Consider the following 25,309-nt stretch of genomic DNA (forward strand, 5'->3'; position numbering starts at 1 on the left):
AGTTAAAGTGTACAGAAATTTAGAGGCAGAAGCGTATTATAGAAAGGTTAAAGATAGTGAGGTAAGTGTGAGCAGAAAGTCACTGTTAGCAGGTACATCAGCTGAAAAGACACAGAAAATAAGCTTAAACACTGTTTTATGACTTCAGGTTTAGACTATGTGTACATATTGATTGAATTCTATGGGTCTTTAGTGTATGCTGAAAGTTAAGTCTTTACATGTTTTGCTGATAAGTTTAAACTTACTGTGCGCTCAAATTAAGCATATATTCAAGTTGTAGCTGAACTTTATAGATGTTAAGGAACTTTGAAAAAACCCTTGTACTTGACCAAACTCTATTATGTGTTTATGTAGCTACTACAGTGCTTTTGCAAAAAGATAGCTGTGACTACAGCCGCGTTTTTCAAAGGTGATGACGAGGTGTTAATTGTAAATGAAATTATTTTACAGGATACTAAGTTTTGCCAGCATGTAAATCTTCCTTTAACGCACTGCCATCTAGTTAACTGTCTTTGGTGCCCTCTAGTGGTTTTTCTATACATACAAACGTGGTGAAGACGGATGTTAAAGGCACACTGCCGTATTTGCTTGTCCTATATTTGTTTTCCTTTATCAGTTTTCATCAGTTTTCTCCTTTGAAAGTAAAAAATACAGATTTAAGGATTTTTCTATTGCGTTGCTTCAGTTCATTTGGGTGTATCAGAATGTAGTTTATGAATCATATTCAAGAAAATCTCTTCTGTAAAAAAGAGCTTTCAGTGCATGGTGATGAGATCTTTTATGTAAGAAGCATATTGTGAAGTCTTGCACATGGTTTCCATTGAATTCTTTTTGATCTTGCTGTCTCCGTGAATACATTTTCGTACTTTAAGGGTTTGTTTGGTTAAAAAGAAGTCTTTTAACTCGACTTCCTTAGATACGGAGGTGCAGAGTACCAGTCGTATAGTGTCGCAGGATATTGACAGTGTTTTACTGAAGTTCAGAGCTTCTGTAGCATGTTAGAAGTTAGCTCTTGTGCTCTCGCTTGCTGTCTGCATCTCTGTTGTATACTGATGCATCAGGAACGCCGGTCAAATACAAATTTGATGCTTATTAATGTACATGGGAGAATGGCAGACAGTGTAATGCCGTAGTTCACTATTTTCATTACTTGATTTTTGGATCTGTTTTCATAAACAATATGGGAACATGACACTTTTGCTTTACTACCTTATTTTTTTCCTGGTTAAAATTGATATTTTGTTTGTTTTTATTTAATCTGTGAGTTTACATTTTTTAATAACAGATCAGAAGTTCTACAAAAATATTTATGAGTAGTAAAGTACAAATTGTAGTTTGTACTGAGGAATGGCTCTGATCTGTTATGTAAACATGCACTTATATATAACTTCATAAAAATAGTTGATATAAGTGATTTGTTCAGATTCAGTATGGTCTGTTGGCTTATTAGTCAAATCTCATATTTGTGAAAAATACTGACATGATAATTCTGGAAGCACACAACCTGCTTAATCCACAAAATTGATCATTTTACAGCATACACAGCCCCAGAAGAAGCCTTATATCGTGCTCCCTCAGTACATCATTCCTGATCTAGAGAAATCATGACTGACACAATATTGTATACTCCCCCTTTTGGGACATCTGTTCTGTCAGTTATTTTGTGACCGATTAGTCCTCTAGGTACTAGATAACAGTTGTTCTCTGTGCCGCTAACAACAGTAAAATAAAGACTTTCAGTCATTCTTAGACTGGAAAATGAAGTGCTGTACCTTGGAAAAATCCATGTGTTGATTTGGGACAAGAACTAAAAAATACTAACGTTTTTAATGCAGTGGAAGATATTAAAATGGCTATTAATGACTTTGTTTCGTATTTGTTCATAGTGGTAAGGTCATCATGTTAACTTCTATAATAGTTCTAAGCTTCAGGAAAACATTTATTTCACCTCTGATTTCAGTTTTAGTAAGTTTAGGACCTTATGCACATCATACTGATATTAGTAGTAGTCAAGTTAATAAATCAAATGTTACTGGATCTGAAACTCAAAGATTTGCCTGTGTGTTAGAGAGGCTTCATTTGGAGCATTAAATAGAAAGAAACAGCAGTGCACCGTGACTCAGTGCTCTTTGTATTGCAGTACTAAAGAGACACTCGTGGAAAACCACTGTAGTTGTGCTGCCACTTTTCAAATACAATGCAGAAAGACAGTTCCGGATGAAAAGGTTTTACTTTCCAAGTACCCCTGTCACAAGGGGAAAACTTGTGGAAAATAGTAGGATCAGCAAGAATGTTGGGGGGGGGGGAGGAGAAATATTAAGTTGCCACCAGGAGGAGCACTATTAAAATATTTCTTGTTCATATCCTGGCACAGTCCTTACAAATAGTTTACAGCTACAGCCCTGAATCTTTAGGATTATCATTGTTTTTTATTGTTTTTAAATACAATTTTTAGAATGCAACTCAAGAAAAATTCAGGAAGAAAGGAAGTGAAGGACTTGCATGTTGTTATAAATTGTAATTGGAGAGTGATTCTTCTGACATCTGAAATACCAATCACGGATTTAGGTCTGTATCCTGGTGTCAGTGTGTTATGCTGTTAGCCACACTTCCCCAATCAAGATTAGATCTACTCCCATGTCTCTTGGTAGGGGTCCAGTAGCTAATTTTCAGGAGCTGGTGTATTGATATTGCTAGTTAAAATTCTTTATATGTGCTTACACCAACCATTACAGAAATAGGCACTCATGCTATGTGGCTTGCTTTTGCAGTTATGTGTATACTGGAGGCCAAAAAAGTGAATGCTTTGTCAGACTTAAGGGGAAGGAACTAGTTCAGTAAGAAACAAAGTGCCAGACCTGTGTCCCCCTGGACTGATCTCTTTGTAGTTAAAACCAGAAAATATGTAAAGCAATATAAAGATTTAGAAAGAAAGGGGAAATTTGTTAGTGAGTGAAATGTGAGTTTGGTATTATATATAGCAACAGGCCTGTTATTTTTAGTTAACAAATAATAGAAAAACATGTTATATGATAGTCCTTCAAGCTGAGCTGTGTAGTTAGAATATCTTGCTCATCAGGGATGGAGTGCATTGTGTCTGAATGCAAGTGATGTTGTGACATGGCAGAGGAAATGCATGCATATCTAACTGTCTTTCAGTCCTATTGAGGAAGATTCTAAAATCAGCAAAGGTAGTGTTTGTATTTAAAATTTAATTGTGTGAAACCTGAGTGCATTTGCGGTGATGGATATTACTTCTTTTATAAACGATGAGAACATTTTATTTTTTTCTTGGCAAATAGATTTTAGCCAGGTGGAAAATATGTAGGGTGCCTCATGTTATTACTGTGTTATTACATGTCCACACGTTATTCCTGAATTGTTATGATGATATGTGTGTACTGTAAATCTGACCTCAGAAAGGAGTAGGATTTGCTAATGATGTTTTCAAATATTTGTATTCCATATGGATCTTCTAAATCTTAACCTGGATTAAACTGAATGGTAATTCAGTTTAATGGTAAACTGGTCCTTACATTCATGGTGCACAACCATCACTGATTCAAAGTGTTATTACATTTCCCTGTGCAGCTGGCTTCCTCTCCCCACCCCCTTGGTGCTAAACATTTGTGCTCCACAGATATTTTCTCCACGGTATCAGTAAGTGCTATTGCTCCATCTTATGACAAAGGCTTTTAAAGAGAATAACTTAGAATAAAACAGATTGATTTTGTGTTTTTGAGATGGACTTTCAAAACTATTGCAGGGGATTGTTGTAACACCTAAGTTTAACTGACTCTTGTCATCTAGGTGTTAGGTGTTATATAAGATCCTGGCCATGGTTGGTTGCAGGTGACTGGGACAAATGTTTGGTGCTGGTCTGTAACAAAACAGTCACATTACTCCGCATACGATATTCAGATTTAGGAACTCAGATAGGTATAATGGATCCTGAAGATCAATGAGGTGTTCAGAGCTGGTTGCCACTGCAAAGCAATTTGTGGCTCGATCTTGTAGTGTGACTGGAACCATGTAGTGTAACTAGTGTTAACAGAGAGCGGAGAGAAATGGCTGCTTTTCTGGTAAATCCATCCCGCCTTACATATGCGAGAGAGAAGAGTATTTACTTAATTTTGCATTTCTTTATATATTTTACTGTTTTAAACCTGAGAGTCTAACAAGTACAAGTAGGTCAGGTAAAGATACAAAATTAGTGAATAAGCATCTAAACAATTGCATCATAACTTCATTCTTTAAAATGTACTGCTATGTTCTGATATATTTATCTTCACAGGATGAAGATGAGCTGGACTCTCACACCATGGTGAAGACCAGTTCAGAGAGTGCTGGTACCATGAGGGCCACAAGCACAATGAGTGAAGGTGCTCAGACAATGATTGAACACAACAGCACTATGTTAGAATCAGACTTGGGGACCATGGTGATAAATAGTGATGATGATGAAGAGGAAGATGGGACCATGAAAAGTATGTTGTTAAATTACTTCCCTTTTCTGTTGAATAATGTAATATATTGTCTTATACTACATGAAAGCATTGTGTTGTCAAATTCACTGGGAGGTTTAGGTGCAGGGTTGCCTAGTCTATGAATGCCAAGCAGCTTCATGTCAAAGGGAGGAATTTAAATTTTAATTCAGCCTAAATGACAATACCTGTGTGACCAGTAGCCAGAGTATGAGGCCTCTCAAGTGCACCTGATGTTCAGGTGAAGTTTTTAGATTACTTTCTGGGACTTGCATGTCTGAATTTTGCCAGACTTGTGCTATAGGCCTTTGTGTACTGTTTTAATTTTATCTAAGAAGTCGTCCTTTTCATCCTTTTTGTGCTATGTCGCCAGACATAGGCATACAAATCACTATATTGCATTCCTTTGTGCTTAAGGGAGATGCAAGATCTTGGAGACAGGATGCTTCTTCTGAAGTTCCTTAACAGACAAGATGGGGGCTTTCTAAATACTTCATTTGGCTGTAATAAATCAGAACAGGTTGCTTAAAAGTGCTCTTGATACTTCTGAATAATAGGACACTGCAAGCCAGCAGCTTGGAGAAATAAACTTAGTTAACTAGGGAAGAGGGATTTTGTTTCCCTCCTAGAAATGCAACATATTTATGACAAACTTTTTAAAATTGCTTTTGTGTTTAGTTTCGTGTTTTGTTTCCCTCTGCCTTTTGTCTCCCTCCTCAAGGACAAAATAAGAAACAATAATAAGTTTTTATTTATAAGTGTCCATACTCAGAAGCCTCTGGGAGCCATGACAGAAAATAATTAAAAACATATTTTTTTTTCACAAATAGAGAATTGTGCCCAAATAAAATTGAGATTTGGAACAAAAAGAGGCCTGTCTTCCTACCCCAACATAAAATATACAGCCTTGCAATAAACAACGTTATGCTTTCCTGCTTAGTATGTCTGTAAGTGCTCATGAGCAGAGACTAGAGTACGCGCCTAGAAGGGCAAAAGGAAAAAAACATAAGAGGTGAGGAAAAACAGCTATGTTTAGGAGACTGAAGTCTTCTGAGTGGGAGAAAAAGAGTAGGACTGATGAAAAATAGTACTACTTTTGTACAGCTGCTCAGACTACACTAGCTTTCATGTAGAAGTATCATCTCATCACAGATCAGTATGCAGGCCAGTTTCCCCAAGCATTCCCTCTGGGGCTTTTCTGTAGAGCTTAGTGTTAAGGCTTTTTGTTTTGCCAAGTATATTCTTGATTGTTCCTTTCCCTTTTCATCATCTCTTCTCCCTGCTTCCTTAACTTTTTTTTTTTGTTGTTGTTACTTTAACATTTGTCATTAGCTTTGGGTTGGCAAACAGGTTGCCTCCTCTTACCATTAGGATTTATTCTAGTTTTTTTTTGTTGTTGCTTCAAACTTCTAGATGGTTCATAATTGGCAACAAATAAATAGAAAGAGGGCAATGAACTAATTAGGTAGCATTTGACATACTGAATGTAGAAAACTTAAGTGGGAGTTTTGGTTTGTTTTTTGGTTTATTTTCCCTCCCCTGTAAGAAATGAGAAGTTCTAGGCTGTTCTAGGCATCATAGCACATAGAATCCCTGCCTACAGTGGGGCATGCACCACATCATACAACCTAGGCTTCGATTGGGATCCATTCTGTCCTTTTAATTGAATAGGAAAGTGACATCAGAGTTGATAGTTTAGGGGGAGGGGGCTGGTGATTTCAATCCACCTAGCATAAAAGATTGTCGTATTGTAAGTCAGTCTCCTCTGTAACAGGAGGTGGACATACGAGCGTTGGGTAACTCTGAAGTGCATACTGCAGAACTCTTGGGAAGGCTAAAGCCCCTCAACTCCAACTAGCTTCTCAGCTTGAAAGAAAAAGCTATTGGTATGTATTCTATAACAAACAGGAAAGGGAGCTGACCTTCATGTGAGTGAGCAACTGGAATGTATGGAGCTCTGCCTAGGGGTGGATGATGAGCGCATCGAGAGCTTATGGGTAAGGATTAAAGGGCAGGCTAACATGGGTGACACTGCTGTGGGTGTTTGCTACAGGCCACCTGATTAGAAAGAGGAAGTAGACAAGGCCTTCTACAGACAGCTGAAGTAGCCTCACAAGCCCAGGCCCTGGTTCTTGTGGAGGAATTTAACTATCTACTGGAGGAATCAATCCTGGAGAGCGTTGATGATCGCTTCCTAACAGGTGATGGAGGAACCAACGCGAAGAGGTGTGCTGCTATACCTTGTACTAACAAACAAGGAAGGGCTGGTTAGTAATGTGAAGGTTATGGGCAGCCATGGCTGCAGTGACCATGAGATGGTCGAGTTCAGGATCCTGCAAGGAGGCAGCAGGGCAAAAACTATGATCACAATCCTGGACTTAAGGAGAGCAAACCTTGGCATCTTCAGGGACCTGTTGGGGCCCTAGAAGGAAGGGGGGGGTCCAAGAGAGCTGGTTAATATTTAAGGATCACTTCCTTCAGGCTCAAGAGTAGTGCATCTCAATGAGCAGGAAGTGGAGCAAAGGGGGCAGGAAACCTGCATGGATGGACGAGAGGTTCCTGGCAAAACTCAAACAGATGAAGGAAGTGCACAGAACATGGAGGCAGGGACAGGCTACTTAGGAATGTTGTCAGAATAAGCAGGGATCTGAGTAAGAAAGCCAAGGCCCATTTGGAGTGGAATCTGGCAAGCGATGTCAAGGACAGCAAGAAGAGTTTCTTCAAATACATCAGTAGCAAGAGGAAGACTAGAGAGAATATTGGCCTGCTACTGAATGTGGCAAGGGCCCTGGTGACAAATGATGTAGAGAAGGCAGAGATACTGAATACCTTCTTTGCTTCAGTCTTTACTGTGAAGACCAGCCCTCAGGAATCTCAGGCCCTGCAGACCATGGTGAAAGGAAGACTTTCCCTTTGTTGAGGAGAATCAGGTTAGAGATCATTTAAGCAAACTTGACACCTACAGTTCCATGGGTCCTGATGGGATGCACCCACGAGTGCTGAGGAAGCTGGCTGATATCATTGCTAGGCCACTCTCCATCACCTTCGAAAAGTCATGGAGATTAGGAGAGGTCCCTGAGGACAGAAGAAAGTCAATGTCACTCCAGTCTTCAGAAAGGGCAAGAAGGAGGACCCAGAGAATTGCAGGCCAGTCAGCCCCACCTCCATCCCTGGAAAGGTGATCGAGCAGCTCACTCTGGATCCCATCTCTAAGCATGTGAAGGATAAGAAGGTGATCAGGAGCAGTCAGCATGGTTCCACCAAGGGGAAATCATGCTTAACCAGTCTGATAGCCTTCTACAGTGGGTAGATGAGGGGAGAGCAGTGGATGTTGACTTCAGGAAAGCTTTTGACCCTGCCTCCCATCACATCCTTATAGACAAGATCAAGAGGTGTGAGCTAGATGAGTGGAGAGAGTAGACTGAGAATTGGCTGAAAGGCAGAGCTCAGAGGTTTGTGCTCACTGGCAGAAAGTCCAATGCTTGTAGCTAGCAGTGTCTCCCAGGGCTCAGCTCTGGGTCAAGTCTCGATCAACTTATTCATCGATGACCTGGATGAAGGGAACAAAGTACCCCCTCAGCAAGTTTGCTGATGCTCCAAAACTGGGAGGAGTGGTTGATACCCTGGAAGGCTGTGCTGCCGTTCAGAGGGACCTGGACAGGCTGGAAAGGTGGGCTGAGGGGAACTTCATGAAGTTCAACAAAGGCAAGAGTAGGGTCCTGCACCTAGGGATAAATAACCCCATGTCCCAGTACAGACTGTAGGCTGACCTACTGGAGAGCAGCTCTGTAGAGAAGGCTCTGGGAGTCCTGGTGGACAAGTTGACCATAAGCCAGCCATATGCCCTTGTGGCCAAGAAGGCCAATGGTATCCTGGGGTGCATTATGCGGAGCATTGCCAGCAGGTTGAGGGAGGTGATCCTGCCCCTCTACTCAGCCCTGGTGAGGCTACAGCTGGAGTACTGTGTCCAGTTCCAGGTTCCCCAATATAAGGGAGATGTGGAGCTACTGGAGTGAGCCCAACAAAGGGCTACTAAGATGGTGAAGGGACTGGAGCATTTCTCATACAAGGAAAAGCTGCAAGAGCTGGATCTGTTCAGCCTGGAGAACACTGAAGGGGGGATCTTATCAATGTGTATAAGTATCTGAAGGGAGGGTATAAAGATGATTGGGCTGGACTCCTTTCAGAAGTACCTAGCAATAGGTCGAGAGGCAGTGGACACAAATTGAAACACAGGAAGTTCCACCTGAACATGAGAAAAAACTTCTTTACTGTGAGGGTGACTGAGCACTGGAACAGGTTGCCCAGAGAGTCTGTGGAGTCTCCTTCCTTGGAGATACTCAAAACCTGCCTGTATGCAGTCCTGGGCAACGTGGTGGTCCTGCTTGAGCAGTGGCGGTTGGACTATCTTGAGATAATCTCAAGAGGTCCCTTCCAATCTTAACCATTCTGTGATTCTGTGGAACTATGACCTAGGTCCTTTGGCAGACTTGGCATAGGCCAGACACATGTACAAAGCCACTCTAGACTTCTGCAAGGTTCCATGTGGTATCCTCCTGTACAGATGTGTTTATGGGAACAGAGAAAAATTTGGTAGTTAATATTAAGATGAGAAGAAAGAAAGGCAGAGAAAACAGCAGATTTTGCTTGAATGAAGTGGACATTTGGGAGTGTGACTTATTTCCTTTAAAGGTGAGACTTTCACGTTCAGATTCTTAAATTGATACCTGTTTCCTCAGGGCATTTTATTTACCTGTTCTGGAAGTAGACCTGGAATAAGACCTGCTTAGGTTTTAGTAACTGCATTAATATTACTGGTTTTAATATCAGTTTTGTTCACATACAGCATTTTTTTTCCCACTCTTATTGGTAATAAATGAAAATGAATCACTCATATATGACTGCAGTACCTTTTTAACAGATACAAGAATGCTGTCCTAGAATTTGAAAATCATGTGTCACTTTCCTGGTTTTGGACAAGTTCCTGATAGTTCTCTTAATCACATAGTGGCCACTGAATTCATACTGTAATGTTAGAGTTGCACAGATTGGTCTTTTCAATTGAGACTTCATTAGGAGTCGATCAATGTTTCTGAACTGGGAAAGCTTTCTTTTAGAGTTGTTTCTCTTGCTTAACTAACTCATAAGAATGAACAAATACTACCTCTATTGTGGGTGTTTTAATGTGCCTCTCATTCTATAATGTGGAATTTTAGTATTTTCTGAAAATCCAGTCAAGTGATGTGATGTGAGCATATGCCCATGTGCATTGCTGTAGTAATGAAACAAAATATGAGGTAGTTAGTGGGGCATGACTGTTTTCCTGTAGCCTTGTTAGTTACTCCTAGTTGGTTTCCCACATGTTCACTCGAACTCAGATAGTTCTTTGGATTTTGGATCTCTCTCCTGTTTAAAGCATTTCTCAAATACTGTCTATGCTCTCTGGCTGTTAGGATGTTGTAGCTTGAGTAGGATAATTAAGAATTTCATAGAATCGGTAAGGTTGGAAGGGACCTCTGGAGATCATCTAGTCCAACCTCCCTGCTCAAGCAGGGTCACCTAGAGCATGTTATAGACAGGGTTGCAGCAACAAGCCCCCCACACACACACCTTGCTGAACCCTGGGATTGAACCAAGGACCTTCAGATCTTCAGTCTAACAGTCTCCCAGCTGAACTACTTACGAACTCATCAAGGAATCTTAGTTGTTTACTGATTTCAGTGGTGCTGTAGCCTGGGTATTGATATTTCATTAATGTAGTTTTGTTTAAGCATGCTTACTGTGTCCATGTTAAGAGAGTTTGCTTGATGCCACGTGCTGTGTACTAGGGCTTTCCTGCTGCACATATAGAATGAGATAATAGATGTCCTATTACAGTCCTCAAGCCTTCTCCCATGTTTGGTAATGAAGTTGTTCATTTATGCCACTAGTAGTAATATCTTTTACAAATGGGAGGGGCAATCACGTTGGCAATTCTGGTTCAACAGCAGTTGCAAAACTGGATGCTTAACATAGATTTTCTTCTGTTTTGCAAAAATAAAGTGCAACTCAGTGGAAAGGACTAATGGGTTTATAACAGTAGTGTCATTAACTATTTTTTCTTTCTCCCTGAAGATAGGAAGAATAACGCAAGAGTTATTAAACCTGTTTTACAAGTCTCGTTCTTAGGAAGCAAAGGAATATTTTGCATAATAAACTTTTTCCTTAAAAAATCTTTAAACTTGAGTTAATAGTCTCTTCCAAAACTTTGTGAAAATTGTTTCGTTGAAAAAATATCCAAATTTTCCAACTAAATGCCAGTTGCAGTTATTTCTGATAATTAGGTAAGTTATATTATAAAAACAAAACTAAGTTCTACTTTTATTTACTTCTATAGTAAAGTTCTCAAAAGTTTAATAAATACTGTATTTATAGATTCCTTTTTGCCTCCTGGGTATCTATTCTCTAAACTGAATGAACCCTGAATGAGCAGTTTTGTGTTTAAGTCAAACTGACTTTGAAAGGTGAATATTGCACCCAATTTCAAAAAAGGCAGAAGAGAGTATGGGAAACTGATTATGTTTAACTGTCACGAAAAATTGTGGCATATAAATCGTGTAGAACAAATAGAAAGTAACTTAATGGATGTGTTTGAATGACTTGGTTATCCTTAAAAGAGTCTTTGCATATTATACTTTTAACTTTCTTTGTTCTTGAAAGACAATCCACAAGATGCTGTTATTCTATTGTAAAGTAAGATTGTAAAGAAAGAGTTTTCAGACCAAAATGATCTTCCAGGATCTGTCATGCAAAAAAGTCCAAATTGACATTTAGTTTATTGTGGTGTAAGGAACCAGAGTCCTCTGTAAAGTCAATGAAAAAGAGGTAGGAACCTTCAGAGGGGCAGTGGGAATCTTATGTTACGTGCTTTTAAATTAGTAGGTGTCAACTTATGCCTTTGTTTTCCACTAAGTATTAACTAAATTTGTTCATGTTAAGTTAGCTAGAGATCAGAAGGAATTTCTTTTTATATTTAATTATTCATCAGGATGAGGACTTTATTTAAATTTATTTTACTTTGGAAAAATAAACCCTCCTAACACGTCAAGTCCTCTCATTTTTCAGGTATTTCTGAGTGTGTGTGTGTGTGTGTGTGTGCACGTGTGCGTGTTTGTACCTGTGTGAGTGGAACAAGACCATCTTAGCTGTAATAGGATGCTTTATGGTACTTCAGTGTTTCAAATGGAAACACTATTTTTCTTCCTGTTTGTCTCAAGGATGAAATGTAAGTACAGAAATCTCAGCAGGAAGAAAATAATTGATAGTGAAGAGCCAGCAGTGGGGTGTCCTTCCTACTGGAACAAGCAGTTTCATTCTTTTCTGGGAAGTGATCACTACATAATCTAGCAAGTAGTAAAGAAATGTTGTTAAGAAAATGCATTGTATCCTGGTTTTTCATTTTCCTTTCTCCATGCTACCACTTTTTTTTTTTTTTTTTTGGATACTTCTTAAATTATGCTTTATGCTTTGCTCAAGTATGTATTCTTCAGTTTTCACTCTTCTAGTGCTTACTTCTCTGGCTGTTTGTCACCCCTGCACAGTGGAAGAATATATTTTAAAAAATCTCCAAAGAAATCTTATTAAACCAGAATGATATAGAGAAAGAAAGAAAGAAAAGAATAAATAAATCAACATGTTAAAAAAGGTGGCAGTGCAGAAATTAGGATTAATGAATGAAAATAGGCCACTATTAATTATGCAGCAAAATTGGAATGAATTAAAATTCTAGAAAGACTGCTGGAATGAGACACCATAAGAAAAGATGATGAAATAAGAGATGAAAGAAAAATGTCACTGAATTAGTAAAAAGAAATGTCAAGTCAGATGTAAAGATCAGCAAGTCCTAGTGATCATGTGTTAAACACAAGCTCAGAAAGTATTTCCAGTGTCTTCTCTTTTTTCTTTTTAAAAACAAATAGCTCAAAATTTCTTAATTCTTTTGTAATGTTATAATAAAACTACAGGTAGAACTGTACTTGGTTATTCATGTTTCTCATCATGTTCCATATTTTACTGGTAGAAATATATTTCATATGTCTATGAAAAATGTTTTACACTGTGAGCAAGTACATGTTTCATGAGTCGTAATGCTGTGCAGAAATAATCTCTGAGATAACAGTTGCATAGAAGTACTAAAGTATTTTTTAGGTTTTACTGCTTTATTAAATAGATAATTCACTTGGAAATGTGACAAATTCCAGTTATTTAGGTCTTTTTTTTTTTTTTAAAAAAAAATAATAATTTCTTGAAAAGGATAATAGAACGGGAGTTCACACTATGGTCCTGGTCTGTGTTTCATAAAGCTCTTGCAGCTGTGATGATGATGACAAAAAAAATCCCACAGGGTTTCTGCTCCATAGAGGTAGGGCACTTTGCAGCCATATGTAGAGTGTGATCCTATAATATGCTGAGAATCTTCATTTGGCCATGAGTTTGATTAAGCAGCATCTTGCTCCACAATTTGTGGAGTTTTTCTGCAAGTATATATATGTATTTTTTTTTCTAGATAATTTTTAAATCATACCTTTGAAAGTGATGCAGCTTGGTTGCTTTCATACTGATGCCTGTGGACCAGGCCTTAAAGTTTTAAGGACATTCAGCACCCAAAGGGATGATTAGCAGCTTGTGCTTTTCAATTTCTATAACAACAAATAGATATTACATGAAGTAACTTCTAATGTTATTTGTGTATGCAACTCTGAAATGTCTTGAACATTTCCCCACATTGTATTTTGCTACAAAAAAATCGTTCTTGAACTATGAGCTTTTATGCCAGAGATCATCTGGGGACAAACAGTTTCTGTAAAATCCAAGAAAATTAGGGCAATGAATTAACAAATGGAGTTTATTGAACTGATAAATGGAATTTATTTTATAGCACAGTAATTCTTTCATTTGTAAAGAGTTTTAACTTTTTTCTTTTTTCCTTTCAACTAAGGAAATGCTACTTCACCACAAGTACAAAGACCGTCTTTCATGGACTACTTTGATAAACAAGATTCCAAGAATAAAAGCCCGGAAAACTGTAATCAGAACATGCACGAATCTTACCACATATCCAAAAATGTTTTCCCCGATAACTGGAAAGTCCCTCAAGATGGAGACTTTGATTTCGTAAGTACACTCTTAATGATTTTCTTGCATGTGGTTTATTTTGTATAAGGCGAAAATAGTTAATCCTTTTCTATAAGTCTGTTAATAGAAATAAAATAACTAGTCATTCAAGAATATTGTCCATTTTTTTTTCGTTTTAAGGTAATGGCTGCATAGTAAGTATATTTGCTTAACACAAGACCTCATAGGTGAATATGTGACACTAAAAATATACTTCTTTGTTACTATATTTTTTAAGTATAAAGTATTCTTGGTTATTTATAATTTATGTTTTATGACTTCAGAATTTGATCTAGTTCTATTAAAGGTTTTAAAATTATTTCAGTTACAGAACTGAAATACTGTTTCATTAGGGGAGTATCTCATTGAGATAATACTCATTTTAAACTGGATAGAGACATTTACTCACTCTACTTCAGAGATTAAGATCACTTACTGTTTTTCATGAGCCAGTTTGCTGATACTGTTCCAATAGTGCACATCGTTCTACATGGAATTATTATACCTAGGGCTGGTCAATCTATTTCAGGCTGTTTCTTTTGTCCTGCATAGTATATGTAGTTTCTTTCTTTTCGCCTACATTGCAAATAATAATAGAGGCAAAAAGAGAATGTTCTTAAGCTATTTATATGCATATAGTAATTTTAAGATGTTCTTAATGAAGTGTAATAAATAACCACTTTATTTGAAGACTTATAGAGAATTATGTTTGATTTTCTGCTTTGTTAATTTTTAAACTTTTTTGAATGGAAAAACTTTATCTGTTGCATCTTTCACGTGTTCTTCAGTGCAGTGCAGTAGCTAAATATGATCACATGACACCTTCTGAAAGTACACTTGAGATTTGGAGAAAAACATTGTGTTTAATTTTAGGTGACAGCTGTAGGTGTGGGATTTTTTTTCCAGTTTTCACTTACTGCATTTCTAAATAAAGCTGACTCTTAAATTTAAGCTACTGGAGTGTAGCCAGCTAAACGGCGTAGTACAAGCTGTTGCTGCCGGAGAATAGAGTTTTGATTAAGCTGATCTTTTTTGGACTTTAGAATGCAATAGCCAGCATCCTCGTAATAGACTGATGAAAAAAATGATTGAATTATCGGTTGGAATTATTTGGAATTTGGGAATATTTGGGATTATTATAGTGGCAACAAAATTGCTCGCAGAACAATTTAAAATTCATTCTTTCGTATCACTTACTAAGAAATACAAGCAAAAATGATACTTTCTGTAAATATTAGAATCACAATTCTGTAAGTACTTACCCATGAATAACTTTGACACAAATAATCCTGTGGATCTTGCTGGGATTGCCTGTATGTGTGAAGTTGCTTTCCTGAAATAATTTGTCCTAGGATCAAACCCTGAGGAAGTCTGATTCTTCAAAAAACGCTTATGCTCTGTTGTAGGTGAGCCTTGTTAGTGGATTTAGAATGTGTGTCAAGAGAAACTCTTCATAAGCTATTTGGTGTGTTTGTGCTTGACTTTGTAAAAATAGTGTTACAAGACTTGTTGCTGCAAAATGATTCTAATGGAATAAAGTTCAAAAAAATGATCAGCTATTTTTATGGGCAATGAAGGTAGGTTTCTTTGGGATTTTATTTTAAGGATAGCAAAAGCCAAATACTTCCACAGAAAAACTAATCTAAGAAAGAGATTGGGAAGAATCGTAAGTAATGGATGTGCTGCTTCAGACTGGTTCAATAAAATGCTTTTTCTGAAACATCTGCTACAAGCTGATATCTCGCAAGATGGTGGTTTTAAGTTTGAACCGTAGACAATTACCGTTTGTTAATATATTTTATAAACGCTTCTATTTATTTTTTTTAGGTAGTCATGAATGTTTTAAATAAAATGTTTTGTAACAAGTGAGTGACAGAATTAGTAAGTGGTCTGCAAGAGACTTTCTGAAGGGATAAATGATGAAGGGACAAAGGGTGGCATGCATAATATATTGTCTATTTTTTATAAGATCAGTGTGAATGTTTTCAGTGGCTGATATGAAGTCTTTAAATGATTCATGAAAGTGATAAATAATGAAAACATATTGTACTAAATAATTCTATTCTGAGTGGAATTAGTCTTAATAGCATCTAGAAAAGGATCCTAACAGTAAATACCGACAATCATCGTTTTGTTTTAGGAAGAAGGAGTTAATAAACCTAAAGCATGAACGATGAGAATCTAATTTAATGCTCTAATAGCACTCTATCATGTAGTAAAGAAAGTATATTCTTTAAGTTGAAGGTCATCAAACTCCTTTGGCAAATGGTACCTTAATTCTCAGAAAGGTTACTTAACCATATGCCCTTGTAAGCCAAACAGAGCGTGCCAGCGCTGGCAGCTAGCAAGCGCTTTACTTGGGAGCCAGGACAGAATCACCATGCCATACTGAGCAGAGGTATTGAAGTGTATCAAGTGGAAAGAATTATAACAACTTTATCAGTGCATGCATCTCTTACAGTGTAAAACAGAAAAGTGAAAATGCCAGTCAAACCGATCAGAAGGGAGAAGGGAATAGGAAGAAGAAGAAATCCTCGTAAATCCCAACAAATGATCAGTTTACTTAATTTCAATGTATAAAATGAGACCTGCAGAATTAAGAGCTAATTGTTTAGGCCAGAGTGTGTATTTGCTTTATGTTGGGGTGACAGTATTGTGTTCCCCATATATTTTACTACTTGACTGGGTAAAACAAGACACCGTTACTTAATTTGTTTAAATGCACATGTAATGCAATCAGTTTTACGTACTTCCTAACCTTTTTAGATACTGTAAATAAATGATACATGAAATGATATATGAAACTTTTATCCAGAGTTGGATAAATGAATGTATAAAATAATGCACAACAAACTTACCACAAAGTCTAGTTTGAAAGTTTTTATTCGTGGGTATAATTTTCTGCCCTGTTGTGTATAGTTTAAAACCAGTTGCCAAATAAAATAAGACTTTTGAAGAAAATAAAATGCTTTGGTTACTAATCAGAAGTATAAGAAAAGTCATTTTAGCAATGATTTTTCCTTTGAAAATAGACATTTTTGCTCTTTCACTTTTGAAGTCCATCTGATTTCAAAGTCAAAAAGCTGATCTTATTACTTTGTCACTAAATAACATGTGGGAATTTGAGATCCATCCCCTTCCTCTTGAGTGTTGCTGCTGCTGCCACTCAGTTTCTTGATCAATCAATGCTCACTGTTGGTGTAAAGTTCCATGAATTGATAGTTCTGATTGCAGACCTTTTAAATTTTGCTCTATATTCAATCAGGAATATTATAAATAACTTTTAATTAGACTTAATTCTGAAACTGCGTCCTCACCTTCAACATTGCCTTATTCTGTATTTACACTATTGTGTATGCTTCAGGACTAAATGCTCTTATTCCATGAACAGGAGCTTTAAAAAAGCAAATAGAAAAGTAGTGAAAACAAACATTTTTGAGCTTTGTGTTTTCTAGGAATGTGCATATTTTTTTTAAAAAAAAAAGTCTGATCTTTTTCAGTTATTTTGCTATCTATTTCTAAATCTCATGGTAGATTCTGAAAACTAGAAATATGAGTCTTCTGTATCAGTAAATCGCAGAGAAATGTATTAGTGTCGAAGTACTTACAACCACTTTATTCACTTCATCATTTTTAAAAATACATCACTGAAGCTGTGACTGGATATAAATCTTACCAACAGTAAACTAGAGGTTGCTCAAACTTTATCTTTTGTATTAGATTTTGAATATATATTTTACACTTCAGGGTCACTGTGGGTTTTCTTTTTCAATGGTTACTTCTGACTATGAGCAATTCATTTGCATACTTTTACTATTTTTAAAGGGCACGAAGCTAATGGCAAAATGAAAGCAGCATTTTAAACTTTAATTCTGTTGGTTTTACTTGAGGTTAAGTGGTGCTTTATTTCACAGTAGACCTCAGTGCCAGTAGAACTGATTGACAAGGTATTACTCATCCTGAGGAAAAGTGGTATGCTGTCTTCGATTAAGTAAAGATGTGGTAACGCTATGCAGTGTATGAATGTGATATTCATATAAACATTGATATGCAACGTAGGTTTTTCATAATGAGGCTTAACCATTTAATGGGCTGACTTAAGTCCTTCTGCCTGAGGGCTCGCAGGTCAGTGGCTTGAGCAGCCTGCCAAATTAAAGCCAATGGCGTGGTGTTTGTTTTGACTGTTGAAGTGACCAGTCCTTTTAAGAAGAGTTATTTTATAGATACTATGTATTCATACGAGACTGTGTTCCCTTTATAATAGCTCTTTTCTTTCCATGAGCAATGTTTTCTGTTAGACACGTACACACTGCAGAGAAATATATTGAACGAGCAATAAAACTGCAAGGTGTCATTGAAGCAGCTTGTTCAAATTTATCTTTGTCTTTCACAGTTTAAGGTGTTGTAGGTATATGTAGCTTTTATTAGATTCGTATATGAGCAATATAGAAAATAATTTCTAGAAAAAAAACCTTTTACTGAGCAAGAAGTGCATGAAACTCTGATCGTGGGAGGAAAAAAAGATAAAGCCTAGCTTATTAGACTAATACACTGTGTGCATGTCTTGTTAATTATCCTGCTCTTTAACTTTTTACCATGGCATTTTACATTTCATTAAGGTATAATATTGCTCTGTAAAATCTCCTTCCATTTAGTAGTATGTATTAGCATGGGACACAATGTTAAAGGATTTATGTGAGTTACAGTTAAATGATATGTAATTGATGATAACCTGTGAGATGACATTACTCAGAATGAGTTGCTAAACCTCACTTGCACTTCACTTTAAATGGAAAATAATTTGTTTTTTGTTGCAAGATGTCAATAGAAAAATGTAAAAAGGCAAATCCATTTATTATAGCAATGCTGGGTAATGATTTCTGTCTTTAGTAGAATTATTTCCAAACAGGAATGGCATCCAGATTGTTAAATATTAAACAGTGAACATGTAGATCATGTTTCGCAGCAACTACAGTATCATGTTGAAGTAGATGCATTTTGGATTACTTAGATTCTGGAATAGTAACAAAAAATTGAAAAGCCATCTGTTACTCTACACAGAATAGTTCACTGGATTTCAACTAGAACAAATGTATTAGAATATAATCATTGTATCATTGTGACATAACAGTGTTGCAGATAGGAAATACTTTTTTTTTTTTTTTTTTTTTTTAATATTTACAAATGTATAATGTAGCAGTTTATTTGGTGGGAGTTAAACACCCAAAAAAGAGTGAAGATCATACATAATTTAATTAAAACTTCAATAACAAAACTAGGCTGAGTTAACTTCATTGGAAATGCTTCTATTTGTCCAAAACCTTGACTGGGTGATTTACTCTGATCTTATTTGAGCAGCATACATTTTTTTTTAATATAGTCTTCTTTCTAGTGGGAATGTATCTTTTTAATGGGAGTGTATTTCATGTAGTTAGTTCTTTTTTTTTTTCAACTGTTTCATACTGTCCTGTCTCGTGCTTTTTTAAATAAAATATTAACTTATATTCATTTTGCTTTGTTTTTAATTAGTTGCATAAATATCATGAAGTGTTTCCAGATGCCAACAGGAAGAACATTAAAATATAAGAAATAGCTGCATTGTGTTTTTGTAATTGAGCAAATACGAAACTCACTTTTGGACTATGTCTGGGTCTGTGCATGTGAGATAAACAGGAGAGTATGTACCACGTCCTACATCTGATCAAGGTAGTATTGATGTCGACAGTTAATCTGCATGCAGAATTTTATTGATTTCAGTTCAGAAACAGCTAACAGAGCAGAGGCTGTAGAATAAATTTGCATGCTTTCTGCTTCATCTAGCTTATTTGGTGAAGACAGTGTGAACCACAGCAGCAGAGGTTTTTGTATCTTATAACAGAGGGTCAGTCCAAGAGCCTCTTGAGCACTGAGTGGCTATTTAAAAGGGGTGTTTTGGGGGGACAGGACAGATGGTTAGATGGGAGCCCTGTCTGTACTGGGAGTCTGCTGTGGATGACTTGCAAATTATAGCAGTAGTTTTTCAGCCTTACTGTATAGTTGTTCATGAAGTCTGTGGGGGAAGCTGTGCCAGGCTGACATGTAAGTTAAAAATCTGTTACTGCTGTTTTCCTGTAAGGAAAGAGAACTGACCAACCTATTAAAGTGTTTTTGGTTTTGTGTCCCCTCACCTCAATTCTGCAAGTCAGATACTGATTCTGACTTAACTAATGCCTTCTGACTGTGTAAGGAGTATTATTTTTCTTATAGGGGGATTAAACTATCTGAACAGGGTGATTCTCCAACTGGTACAGAATATGTGATCCTTTTTCTTTGAATACATCCCTTCCCCAATTCTTATAGAAGTAAATAACTGAAAATCAAGTAATCAGTAATCAGAAGATCAGTAATTTTGGTCTTGCATATAACTCTAAATTGTTTAAACTATAAACTGAATCAATCCTTCCTGTTTGTCCTAGACTGTAGGATAAGATTACTGTAAAGCTATTAGACTAATCGCTAAGTCATTAATGTCCGAGTGCCAGTGCTGTATGTCTGAGTGCCAGTGCTGTATTTCTGCAATTCTGGAAGGTGAATCTTGCCTTCTGACAAAGACTGTGTGTATTTGGTATCCTGAAAGAGCCCCAAAGATGCCCAACTAGGCCAAAAAGCTTTTTTGCTTTCTTGTATGTGAATAATAGAATAAGAGATTTTTGGTTATCTCTCTTGCATATCCTCTGAGGATAAGGCCACTAACAGGCTAAAGTTGTAGCAATATATTTTAAACTAGATAGCAGGAAAAACTTTTAATATGATAGCAAAGCGCTGCAGAAGGTTGCCTCAGAGGGTTGTGGAGGTGCCATTATTTTGAGTGGTAAAAACCTGGTTAGATAAACATCTGTCAGGAATAGTTTTGGTGGAGTTAATCCTACCTTGGAGCAGAGAAATGTTCTAGGTGACCTTTAAAAGTTGCTGACAGCCCTGCTTCCTCTGGTTGCCCTGTTTCCTATGACTCTGTAAGCTATTGCTGTGTTAGTTGTTGACTTGAATGATACTTTACTTCTCAAATCGTAAATACGATGAAAGATTTTGAGAACATGTTCTTTCTTACAAGACCAAACTTTCAAAAATAGTGACGTACCAAACTTGTCTATTAGGAGCCTCAGTATTTTGGAGGATCTATGCTTTGGATAACCTTGACAATTTTCATAATTAACTATTATTAGTTATTAGCTATTAGCTATTATTCCCAAACATTAATCTGTCTCTGAAAAATTTTGACCAAGGTTCAATCAATTCAACTTAATGGTGTTTTCTTTCTTGAAAGTTTAAAGCATACCTGCCGTCATCTTACTGTATCGTGTCAAATATTTTCAATAGGAAAAGATGGTATATTTACATTTTAGTTACAAAATAGTTTCTAATGAGAAGACACTTTAAAACTTACTTTTCAGCCAATTTTCAATTTTTTTGTATGAAGTGAAAAACAAAAGTACTGCACTCCAGGGAATTTAAATGTCTGCATCATCTAAGAACTCTTTTTCTTTTTTTTTTTTTCTTTTTTTTTTTTTTAACTCCGCTGGAGTGAAGTGGGGCTCACGTGTATATATTTAGTTATACAATATGCCTGCAATTTATGCGTAGTTTGAAGAGAACAAATGAAAGAAGTGAAGCTGATGAGCTGAGGCAGCATTGCTGGTTTAAAGTAACATCTTGTTACCACGGTGACCAGTTGTCTGCATTAATACGCTTCTCTGAGATCACTTTGCAATCGCAAAGTAATGTTTATAGCCTGGAAGGAGCTTTGAAATACTTGGGAGGGAGGGAACAGTTTTGGCTGGATGAGTTTTAGATGATACTTTTTTTGTCCATCCAAACGATTCACTGTCAGGTCTCTGTATTCTGTTTTCCCTTAAAAGAAGGGATATTTAATCGAAATTATTTCCACGTTACATGAATCACCGTTAATGTCAGGAAAGTGTGCCGCACTTTGGGTGCACCGTCTGATCCCCAGACTGAATGCTGACCCTCGGAGGAGCCTGTTTTCCCTGGGGATGCCAGTTTCAGCAGGAAGCCCATTGAAGTCACCTCTGTGAAATTATCATGCAAATTTACCACCGAGGAACAAAATCTGCTTTCCTACACTTCACCATGATGATTAATGATGATGAAAGGAAGCAAAAGTAAAACTTACCTAAGGAGAGTGGGCAAGTGGAATTCTGCAAGAATGTTTTAATTCTTATAACTTCTTGGTTTTAAAGAGGATTTCCTCATTATATGGTTACTTTAATGTTAGAGGGTTTTGTTTTTTATTGGGCTCAAACAGCACGAGAACTTGTCAAATAGAATTCTAGCAATTTGGAATTTAACTGAAAAAAGAATTGAATTAGTTTGGTTTTCCATGTGGCTAATTCTCAATATTCAAAAGCTCTTGTATTAAATTTCTATGCCTTGTGTTTTGATCTGCAGCCAATACATACTGTGTGTGAAGACATAGATGCTAACAGTATCTCACAAACAAAATATTAGGAATTAAATAGCTGATATTTAATACTGTTGAAGTTTATGAGGAATTTAAATTGTCTATGTAGTTTTTTGTTTGTGAATAATTTCTAGAATTTGAATGAAGACTTAGGTATTAAGGCACTTACTTCAAATAGTAGAAGGATGTTAATACTTGTCAGTGTTCTTCGTTATTTGGAATTAATGTCTCCAGATACCTGATTAGACTGGACTTAGCGCGCACACATAACAAAAAACAGAAATTGCTCAGAATACATAGCATTTTACATGCGTGTTTTTTCTTAAAATTGTCATAACTCAGGGAGAAAAAAGGCAGCTCCTAAGGAACTTGAAAATAAGGTCTTTTTCTATAAGGGTACATATTATTTGTTTGTTTTCTAGTATTGTGTGAACTGTGTAAACTTAAAATGTTCTAAATGTCATTCCATTACACTGGCTCTTTTAATAGAGGTTTGGTACTGTGTAAGGCTTCAAGCTAATTCTTTCGGGGCTTAATTTTTTGCATTTATTGTTATTATTTGGGTTTTCATAAAAGTGTACTTGGTGGACAGCACCTCTGCTTAAAAAGATGAAAAGCTTTGTTCTGTGAAGTTCATCTCGGAAATAATCATAGAAATAATCATAGCATGGTAAGGTTGGAAGGGCCCTCTGGAGATCATCTAGTTGAACCCTCAGCGTAGCCCATACGGGGGTTGAACCCGCAACCTTGGCATTAGCAGCACCACGCTCTAACCAACTGAGCTATCTAATGGGTGGAAGACAAGGGAGTGAATTTAGCAAGTTTTGATACTGATTTTACAGTGTTGTATGGGTAACAATATAAAAATAAAGCCATGCAATCCCAATATGTAAATCTGTAGCTGTAGCTACTGACAAACAGTGCATATGAAGGTTAATCCCATACTTCTTGCTAAAGTCAGTGGCAAAAATCTCACTGAGAGCAATGTTGACTTTAGATGCTCAGCTTATTAGAAAAACAAGCCATGGTCATTTGTGTCTAAATGTGAACCTGAGACTCCTACATTTAAGTTTAGGGTTTGAAATTTCAAAGTTTAGAAAGTTTCTCTCTGTATTACTTAGTCTAGGGCATGAATGCCTGTAACACTCTTTAAAATACATGAAATGTACTGTTTCTCGAAAAGCAGTACCTGAAGAATTAAGGTTTAATTAATAGGCATTTAAAGATTTTAGCAGTGTACTTACTGATATGGTAATGTTTTTTTGGATAGAAGTTGTACTGATAAAAATTTTTAACTTAAATGGAGATACCAGGGCAAATTGCTGTGTAGGAAAGCTCTAAAGGTATAACAGTGTTGTTGCAGTTTTTTCAAAAGGCTGCTTGATGCTCAGCTGAGATGAGAACCCTGTCAGTGTTCATGCTTTCAGTCTGCCGTAGTGAGAAGTAAAACAAGTCAGCTTAACCAGCTTTGAAGAATTTAACCTATCTTCCTTTGCAATGCAGCACACTAGGGTCATGGACAAGGTCAGGCTGTCTTTTCAGCAGAGAAGCAGGAACTTGGTAAATTGTGCAAACTTTACTGCTTGAAGTGTATGAACATGGTGTTGTGATTGTTGAATTAGATAGACTGTTTTTAAAAAAACATTTGATTTTTTTTTTTCCCTCATGGTGTCACTACAGCCCAATATATTTTGTTGGCTTATACATATATATATATATTTATATATATATAATTTATATATTAATTATCTGTATTAATATATACATTAATTTATATATATATATATATATATATATATATATATAAAAATAATGTTCTTCTTTCAACCAAGACTGGAGGAACAAATGTTTGGCCAAAAAAAAAAAAAAAATACAGAAGAGACTTCCTCCTCGCCCCAAGAAGTTCTCTAAGAGAAAGTGAGCTGTTCCAAAATGACTGTAACTCTTTCCTTTTGTTGTGTCCTTTGAAGATTGCCCATTTTGCTATAGAGCATTACCTGGAGAGTATGTGAATGGAAGAGGAGACTACCTTGCCAAGGGCTCCAGGAGCAGCACTCCTCCTGCAAAGCTGGAGGAGGTGCTTCCAGTTTTTGAAGGCAATTCTTTATGTGCTTCTGATGCAAACAATTTTCTTCTCCAGTCTAGGAAGGAAAATTGATGAAGAGTAACAGCCAAAATAAGCACCTTTTCAGGGGCGGGGGACACACGGAATTTAGATGTAGCCTCTGAACTGGACTGGATTTGTACTGAACAAATTTTCATAAAAATATTTTGGGACAAAGCACAGCCATGTCAAAAGCCTTAGTGCGCAGAATTTTATTTTAGTATAGGTTTAAAATCAGACCTGAGCTGTTACAAAAATCTGAAGAAGTTTTTTTTTTTTTTAATCAGACAGTAAATGCTGTAGCTTTGGTGTATATGAAGTGCACAACTTAACATTAAGAATAGGGCATAGGACTCTTATCCCCACAATGATTGCAGTTGGATTATTTCTTGCCTAGAGTGACTATTTATTTTAGTTAAAATTAATTGCTACTTAAAGATTGCAATACTTGGCATTAATTATACCTATTGGTTAGATGCCATCAATGCATGAGCATCGCATTTACTCTTCAGAGATAAAGGATCATCTAAAGATAAGAGAAATAATGAATGAATAATGAATGAGAAATAATATCCTGAGTAGTGGTCTTCATTATAGAAACACATTTTAGTTCCATGATGCTTCTGTGAGGTATATGTATACATTTTTGCTGGAATGAACTTTTTTATTTTGGTTTTGTAAACTTTTTGCTATTTCTGTTTTCTTAAAGTGTTTCAATTAACTAATAAAATGTCACTGTAGATCAAGACAGAGAAGGAAATTTTATGTGTGCAAACCTTCATTTAGACAGGCTGAATTAAAATGAAGACATTAATTAAAAATGAAAAAAAAAAAACAACTCTAGTCCATTATGCTTGTGTTCTGGTTTGTGGCTCGTTGCTCATTGACCCTTGAACCCCTCTGCAGAGGCCCGCAGGTGACCTCGACAGCGATGAGGACTAGCACTCTGTCCTAGTACCGTTTTATTTGTGTGCACTCTCCTGTTTTATTTGTTGATTGTAGCGCAGGTTAACTTCCTTGTGATGGGCTTCGCAGAGGCCTGGCTTACAGCCACTGGTTTCTCCTACGTCGAGTGCTTGGACAGCACCTTGCAAGTCCTGAGTGCTACAG

General features: G+C 36.6%; 1 protein-coding gene across 2 annotated transcripts in view; it reads left to right on the top strand.

Annotated features, from left to right (window-relative positions):
- STK3 (serine/threonine kinase 3) overlaps positions 1 to 25,309 on the top strand; it is a 143,096-nt gene that overhangs the window by 75,892 nt on the left and 41,895 nt on the right. The window contains exons 9-10 of one of the 2 annotated variants that reach the window (XM_062570483.1): positions 4,295 to 4,487; positions 13,462 to 13,637. In XM_062570483.1, the coding sequence (XP_062426467.1) occupies positions 4,295 to 4,487; positions 13,462 to 13,637 (369 nt within the window). Of the gene's footprint in view, positions 1 to 4,294; positions 4,488 to 6,258; positions 6,306 to 13,461; positions 13,638 to 25,309 lie in introns of those variants that run through there. The other variant, XM_062570484.1, reaches the window with a different exon arrangement.

Source organism: Rhea pennata, chromosome 2 (assembly GCF_028389875.1).
Source record: "Rhea pennata isolate bPtePen1 chromosome 2, bPtePen1.pri, whole genome shotgun sequence".
Taxonomy (NCBI): domain Eukaryota; kingdom Metazoa; phylum Chordata; class Aves; order Rheiformes; family Rheidae; genus Rhea; species Rhea pennata.